This window comes from Athene cunicularia, assembly GCF_003259725.1.
Source record: "Athene cunicularia isolate RWA chromosome 1 unlocalized genomic scaffold, athCun1 chr1_part1, whole genome shotgun sequence".
Lineage (NCBI taxonomy): Eukaryota > Metazoa > Chordata > Aves > Strigiformes > Strigidae > Athene > Athene cunicularia.
In genome coordinates, this window is record NW_020799091.1 from 6,960,412 (window position 1) to 6,968,225 (window position 7,814).

Below are 7,814 nucleotides of genomic sequence, written 5' to 3' on the forward strand. Positions count from 1 at the left end.
CCCCCCCCCCAAAAATCTTTGTGGGTAAAGATTGGCAGAGGCTTGCTGAAAGGTGCTGTTATGAAAGGTGAGGGGATCACTTCTATTTTACGTGTTTTATAATATTTTTCAGTACCTCACTGTAACCTTGATTATCCTTGGTGACTCCCCTCCCTGGCAGAGAATTTCTTCACTAGACTGGAGGTTTTTAGCCTTTTATGCTTTTTGGACCCCCTCTGTGTCAAATGTAAATGCACTGGCACTGTCAAACTCTTATTTTTTGTGGTTATTTTGGTTGTAAGCCACAGACCCACAGTTGTTCAGAGATCACAGACTCAACATCACCACATTGCTGTCCATGGAAAATATTTTTAATTACTTGAATTGCCCAGTGTAGGATTTGAGGAATATGCAGCATTTCTCAAATGATCCTTCATCTCTCCTCTGAAATGGGGGCGTCATGTCTTTCTTAGGAAATCTCTGTGACCCTCCCAGAAGCAGCTAGAACTGCATGCTTTACCCTGTTCTCCCTCCAGGTATTCCCCATCAATGCTGGGCATATAAGAAAATGTGGATAGGTCTGTAATAAGGGAAGGAGGACAGGATTCAAGCTTTGTACTGATGGGTTCTGGTGCTCCTGTTAGTGCATGTTCTGTGTGTTAGGGTGTCTCCTCCTGGGCATTTTAGACTGCCTCAGTCTTAGCAGCTAATTGTTATTCAGTCTGCAGGCTCGGCTGAACAAATTCTGGCAAATCCTGCTGTGCCAGCTGAAGAGGGGACTGTCCCCATTTGCTGCTCTGTTTCTTTGCCATCCCTTGGCTGTGTGTACTGAAGGGAACTGTGCCTGTGCCTCCGTTACTCTACCCTGTGCCCAGTGCCCAGCTCCATCTTCAAGGGTGGTTTGAAGTGATCTGGGGGTCGTACCAATTAGCTCAGGAATGGCTGGAGTCCAGCTCAGCTGCTTCAGCCACAGCTCAGCTAAGCAAATCTGTGCAGACTGGGAGTTAGTTAAACCTGAGAAACTGGGTGACATCAGTATTACTTTACTAGCAGCTGTAGACAGGGAACACTGCTTTCTGATTGTGTAGAAGGTAGGCATTATCATTACTAATTTTTTTTCTGTTGTTCAGCTTTATACAAGATACAGGCCCACTGCTTAGACCTCGTGTGTGCCTCCACAGTGGTGAAAATACAGTGAATGATTTTTAATTTGATGTTGCCAAGACATTCTTCAAATGTAAAGAATTCTGACACAGGCTGCTGGACAAGGGATAATGGTACAGGAGAGGCAGCGGCCCAGATTTTATCTCTTCTCATTTTCTTAACTGCAGACTGTGATACAGGCTTTTCTACACTACAGGGTAAAGAATGAGTTTATAGGAACTGATGCCCATGACCCATTTCACTGATAAGTAGCAGACATGGCCCTTTTTGCAGGTAGTTGTGCAAACCTCACGGAGAAGAGCTCGAGCCTGTGCTGAGTGTACTCAGGTCTCTGCTGTGGATTCAGGCTGAGACAATGCTGCAGGGTGGCCTTGAGAGCTATCCTGGACCCTGCCTTAGTATGACATACAGAGTATTTCCTTCTCCTGCCATGTCTTTTTGATGTGTTCAGCTCCTAAACTAGCTGGAATGCTTCTCTGGGTATTGAGGCTCTTTCCTTCCAACAGTTAAATGTGAGGTTCATAGTGAGAGCCCTGGAAATCTCAGTGAGTTTCCAAAGCAATCTGCAGGAGTTACAGATTAAAAAACTGTTTATTGTTCTGTCTGCTGACTATATGAATACAGCCTGGGTGAGTTAGTTGGACTCTTACAGATCTTGTTTGAATAATATCAGCCAGTGTTACAATTCTGTGATCAAATCCCCTCCCAATTCTATCAGTCCCTTCCCTGTCAGTGGTTTGTTAGCTTGATTCGTTAGGTCTGGAGTAAAGAGCCTGGTTCCCAGTATACAGAGAGCAGAGATCAGATGGTAAAATTGGGTGTGAATTCTAAATAAAAGGGAAATTCCATCTTTCTACCACCATTTTTCATCAGCGGATAACTAATAAGGAATAATTTTTCACATAGTAACACTTCACAGTAGAGCTGGACTTTGAAGAATAGCTATAATTGCTTCTCTGCACTCAAATAATTGGATATAAATCAATTACCACCATTTTAGGTATTTGAACAGCGAACCTCACTCTATGAAGAAAAACCTTTCTTTCCTGTTTAATAGCCAGACCTTTAGCTTCTTTGTTTATCCACATTGTCTGGGACAAATGAGTCAAACTCAGTCATTAATTAGAGATTTTATCAAGATTCTCCTGTCAGGACCAAAATGTCAGCACACCCTTGCAGTGCGGGCAAGACAAGTACCTCCAATTTGCACACAAAGTCAAGCCTTGTGAGTAAGAAGCCTCAGAAAAGGACTTGAAGAGTAGAGCTTTAATTTGGGGTGGCTGCTTGTAAGAATATGCCTGGTGTGCTAAGCATGAATGGGATGATCAGATAACCTGAATTGTATCCCAGAATCGGTGACTGATATTTTTTCTGGATTAGTTGGCCCTTCAGGCCTAGAGCCAGCTGACAGAAACATCAGGCACAAAGGCTGAAGTAAAAGTCGGGCCAGAGGAGCATGGCCCTGACTTCAATCTAAATTATTTTTATTGTATTGCTCAGAGACCTTTTGGCCGTCTGAGCTACACGCTGGCTTCTGGATGCCGGGGATGAGCCGGTGCTGCGGCCTGCCACAGATGCTCCCATCGATGTCCTGGCTTGGCTGAGAGAAGGGCCCTGCCAGGGAAGGAAGAATATCTTTTAGTATGGGATAAATGCTACTTGACTGATGCAGACCAGTTAGGATTATAAAAAATTTTTGTTAAATAAGAGGACAGATATGAATGATGAGGCAAAGAGGAGTGAAAGTTTTTCCTGGCAGATGTAATTCAGATATCAGTCAACTGCTAGGCTTAGCACCATGTTAGGATGCCACAGTGATCCCTTCTGGGCTTGAAATAGGTATTAATATTGCCACATTATTACCTGTACTGATATATTTTTCTTGTATTTATGCTATTTTTGTCACTGCTTTCAAATCACCTCATTTTTCAAAGGAAGAGAAAACGAACACTTTAGGAATAGAGGACTTGTTCTGCTGCTGCTGAGAGTAAAAGTGGGAGAAAATGGAAAAATCCATAATTATGTGCTGTAAATTAGAAAGCAAAACACAAGCAGACAGCAGCTAAAAGTACCCCAATATTCAGCTTGTGTTTTTCCTTCGCTGATTTAATCTTTTACTGGTTAATGTGTCCTTGTAGGGCAGCGACACAGCAATTTCTGATTTCAGTAAGGAGTGCCTCTACAGGAAGTTTTACTTGTACAAGATTGGACAAGAAAAAAATATTCATTGCCCCTGCTTCAGTCCCTGGTAAAATGTGATGTACCACTGAAAGGACCTTCTCGGCTAGGCAAAAGCTACGGTTAGAAGTCCTCTACAGCCCTCAAGTGGTTCGCTTTGAATCCTGCACGTTGGGAAGACAATGCCGCAGCCTTGGCAAGGAAGCTCCTAGGGCAGGCATAGCCTTCCCTCCCAGAAAAGGAACCTACAGAACTTGGTGTGCTCTGGCCAGCCTTCCCCTTCCTTTCCAGCTCTACGAGCCGCGGGGAGGATGCGGCTTCAGCTTGCCAGCCTACGTTTTCGGCTACGGGGCAAGCAAAAGCACAGAACTCACTGGTGGCACAAAGCCGGGAGCTGTCACTCGACAGCGTGGCAGGGGTTTGCCCACGCTCAGGACGGTTTCTCCTGCTACTTTTTGTCTCCAAGAAAGTTAGAAGGAAAGGCTTCAGCCCACAGCCTCTGGAGCCAAGGGGAAGAAGGCTTTCCCTGAATGGGCTTGGAAGGAGACCTTGTCCTCAAGGGAGGAGGAGGAAGAGGCTGGTCTTTCTCCTGGAGGGAAGCTTACAGATCAGAATCAGAGAGGGTAAAGGTCTCTGCACAGGCAGCCCCTGGGCAGAGAAAAGTTAGGTTTTGGAGTGCTTTAAAAGGCCTGACATACCCAGACACTCCCTGCCTCGTTCCTCTCCCTGTGAGCCTGGTACTCTGCCCGAATGTGCTCTTCCTTTCATTTTTCTGGAGCCGCTCCTCAGCCAGTAACGCCTGGAGCTTTCTTTCATCCCGCTGCATGCACAGGGAGTGTACTGCCTGCCGGGAGGAAATGCAGGAAACGGTGAGAGAGATGTTAAAGAAGGAAATACCCGGGATCAGTATCCATCTGACACGGCAGGCATGCCGCCCACGGGGGTTACCTGTCCTGCTCTGTGGTGGCCCTCGTACAATGGGGGTAAAGTTTGGGGCCAGGCCGTAGCAGAGGGCTTGCACTTCCCCTCTTCTCCTTTCCTTGAAGAGCTCTCCTCGAGCACTGGCAGCAGTCTGCAAGCACACAAGAGGGGAGTTTCTGCTATGGCTTGTGCTCACCAGCTGGGTGCTGCTTTGGCAGCTCTCTGTGTGGATCAGCCCTCCTCTCTTCTCTGTGCTCTATGCCAAGGAGCAGCTGTAACCCAAGCTGTGGCACCAGGTCCCCTGTGAAGCTGAGTCCAGGTGCCCAGATCCAGACCCCCTCCAGAGGAACCTTTTCCATTGCCAGTCCCTGAGCCCTGCTCTCCTCTGATCAAAAGAGGAGGCTCCCTTGCAGCTCTGGAGAATGTGAAGTCAGCTGCAGCCTTCTGCTGAGAGCTTCTGCAGACACTTTCCAACAGGGCTTCATGCTGGCAGCAGGGGCAGGAGAGCAACCCTGGCAAAAACCTGCTTTCTGCTCGCTGCCCATCAAGGAAAGGGGGTTTGCCAGGACACATGACAGTGGTTTTGGAGTTCACCAAGACCCTCTGTCCAAAGACAGGCTGTCGCTGCCTCAAGGACCAGAGCCCTGGGGTTGCCTCCTCCAGCTCCCCACCAGTCTCACCTGAGAGGCTCTCTTGCCCTGGCAGCCTTGCCCAGCTCTCCTTCCACTGTCAGCGGCGGCAGTCTGGCCGGAGAGAGAGAGCAGCTGGAGCTTGTCAGTGAGAGACCCTGTAAGAAGGCGACAAAAAGGCTCGTCAGAGCAGCCCCTTGGTGACCACGCGGCCAGGAAGGGACCGAGCCTCCCTGCATGCCAGCGGGGAAGGGGGCTAGCAGAGGGGCACAGGGACACTCTTGCACGCCAATGTGTGCCTGGAGATTTCTCCCTCTGAACCTTGCCCAGCTTTTCCTTTCTGTGGCCCGACAGTGCTCCCACTGCTCTTTCTTTCTTCCTTGCATTTCACAGGAAGGGAGCCTTGGGTCTCTGCTGCTGCCATGGCCCCAGAGTGTCCCAGTGGGCACATCAAGCCCACGCAGGAGTTGTCAGGAGACAGGAGATACAGGAGCCCGTTGCAGAAGGAACCTGAGCGTTATTGAATGCAACTGGAAGCGCTGGGCTGCCCCGCCATCTTGGTCCCTACCAAGGCCCTGCACAGCGACTGTCACAGGGAATCAGTCGCAGGAGGACCTCATCCTGTACAACGCACAGCCTTCCAGCCATGGCTCTGACCCCTTGCCCTTAGGAGAAGGTGCAAAAGGCAAGAAGGATAGAGATGTCTTGCAGGAGCCATTGCTGCCAGGAGCCAGCTCTCACAGTACCTGATCTCTTAGCCTCTTCTTCCTGCTTGCTTCTCCCTTCTTCTCCAGCTGCCCCTTGTGTGTCTGGAGAGGCCCTTCCCTGGCAGCCCTTCCAGGTGATATGTAGAGCCCGACCCTGGAAGCAAGTAAACAAAACCAGTTTGATTCCAGGGTGCTCCCTCCCAGGCTTGCAGGGCTTTGGCCTCGGTGCCACCTTCTGAGAGATGCTTGCTGTGGGTTAGGAAAGGAAGGGGCAATCACTAGCCCGTGGGCTGTGCTGTGAATACAGCCCTGTTCCGAAACAAATAGGAGCAAGTGTGAAGTAATGGGGGATCCAGGCCTTGGAAAAAATAAAAATCTCCCTTCGACTCCTTTCCAAGCTGTGGGCAAGTCCTGGCACTACCAGATGGCACAAGAGAAGCTGCTGACGCGCTCAGCGGCCAAGGGCTGCGGGCAAACGGACTCACCTGGGAAACACGAGGTCACTGCCAGAAGCCGTCTGGGAAGGGGTGTTCTTTCTGCCTGATGCTGCTGAATCTCTCGTCCCTGGCCTCTGCAGGAGAGAGACACCCAGGTGAGACCATTGCCAGGAAGGGATCCTGTTGTTAACCAAGGCAGCTGGCCTGTGGGCTGCTAAGGCAGCAAGCTGCCTTCTGGCAGAGCCCCCTGTCCTCAGCGTTAACCCTCTTTCTTAGGAGCAGGAGCTGCACAGTGAGCTCCTGCACCTGGGTGATAACACTGCCTGGCTTTGTGAAAGGGCAAGAGGCAGCTGTCTCAAGCAGGAGGCGAGTCAGACGCACGGGGAGACATCACTGCCAGTGGCCTCTCGGGACATTTCCCAAGAACCCACGGCAGTGCTGGCGGAGAGACACTCACGCTGAGGAGAGATTTCAGCAGGTGGCCGGTGCTATCCAGAGTGCGAAGAAACTCTGCAGAAAACTGCATTTTGACTTTTTTGTTCTGGAAGCGCAGGCAGCCAATGTCCTTGAAGATGAAGTCCACGTTCTGCTTGTTTGCCAGGGTGTAGGACAGAAAAAGCAGGGTCTCTTGAATGCAGCGCTGCACCGTGTCCGGAGGAATGCGGGTGTCCAAGGACACTGAGGTGTAATTCAGCAATACTCTGGGGGAAGAACCTAGGAAGAAAGAAGCAAGGAGTGAAGTAGCTTTGCTCAGGTGGACAACGGGCAAATATCGGCAGCTGCTGAGCCCACGGGCAAAGCTCTGCTGCAGAGTTTCTCTAGCATACTGCTGTGGTGCAGCCCCAAAATGCAATGTTCACAGCCTCATGCTGTGCCCAGCTCAGAGCACTCTCCAGGCTGGGAGGCAACACTGGAGAGAAGAGAATCCCTGAAAACACAGTGTTCCGAGGGCCTGGTGCCCCACACTGGTGGTGCATCACTCGTGCCACAGCACATCCTCCCTCTCGCCAGCCTGCACCTGCAGCTGTGCTGGCTGCCATGAGCAGAATCAACAGCCAGTGCGGCCATCAGGGGCCAAACAGTGCCGAGAGGGACCTTTTCAGGAGCTGCTTCTTGGCAGACAGTGGAAGGTGGGGGCCTGTCTTTGCCTGTGACGAGCTCAGGCTGCTGTAAGGACCTTCTGACGGAGCTCTAGGCTCCTCTCAGTCCCCTGGCAGCAGCAGTTCAGCATGTGCTCCAAATGCCCTGTAAGAGAAATCCATCGTATTCATCTGCCTTCTTACCTGGAAAAATTTCTCCCTCATACTGGAGCCCGTGAACCCATGCAAAGTTCTCCGACAGCTGGAAGATGGGCCTCTGCAAGTTCAGGAGCTGAGAGCTCCTCATGGGCAAAGTGTATGGAATAAGGCAGAAGGTGCCCAGCCCAGGTATTGTGACACCCTGAAAAGAGACCAAAGGCAGAACGGGGTTCAATCTTTCTGAGATGTCACATAGCTTCTGCAAGCAAGTGATGGGCTGTTGCAGCCCAGCTTATAGGGAAGGGGTTGGATGGTAGCAGTGTGGAGAGCTTTGGAGATGGCCTCATCCTCTGGGCCTTTTTCACCTCCCTCCAGTTTTCTCTCTCAAGAAGAGATGCCATAATAAGAGCAGAGCAACACCCTCAGCTGGGGAGGACCCCTCAAGGGCTTTCCAGCAAGTAGGGGAAGCCTGGAGAAATGGCTCAGGCTGGATGCTGGGCTGCCCACACTGGTCGTGGGCAATGAGCAAGCTGCCGGCAGCATGGATAAGTTCCTTCTGCT

General features: G+C 50.5%; 1 protein-coding gene across 4 annotated transcripts in view; it reads right to left on the reverse strand.

Moving 5' to 3' along the window:
- Positions 1–7,528, reverse strand: part of CCDC81 (coiled-coil domain containing 81) — a 9,858-nt gene extending 2,330 nt beyond the window's left edge. The window contains exons 1-8 of one of the 4 annotated variants that reach the window (XM_026854543.1): positions 7,299–7,528; positions 6,473–6,729; positions 6,064–6,149; positions 5,618–5,732; positions 4,923–5,029; positions 4,270–4,393; positions 4,020–4,165; positions 2,066–2,757 (exon numbers count right to left, since the gene is read on the reverse strand). In XM_026854543.1, coding sequence (XP_026710344.1) covers positions 2,664–2,757; positions 4,020–4,165; positions 4,270–4,393; positions 4,923–5,029; positions 5,618–5,732; positions 6,064–6,149; positions 6,473–6,729; positions 7,299–7,401 — 1,032 coding nt within the window. In that variant the 5' untranslated portion in view covers positions 7,402–7,528 and the 3' untranslated portion in view covers positions 2,066–2,663. Of the gene's footprint in view, positions 1–2,065; positions 2,761–4,019; positions 4,166–4,269; positions 4,394–4,922; positions 5,030–5,617; positions 5,733–6,063; positions 6,150–6,472; positions 6,730–7,298 lie in introns of those variants that run through there. The other 3 variants (XM_026854532.1, XM_026854552.1, XM_026854562.1) reach the window with 3 other exon arrangements.
- Positions 7,529–7,814: the final 286 nt, after the last annotated feature.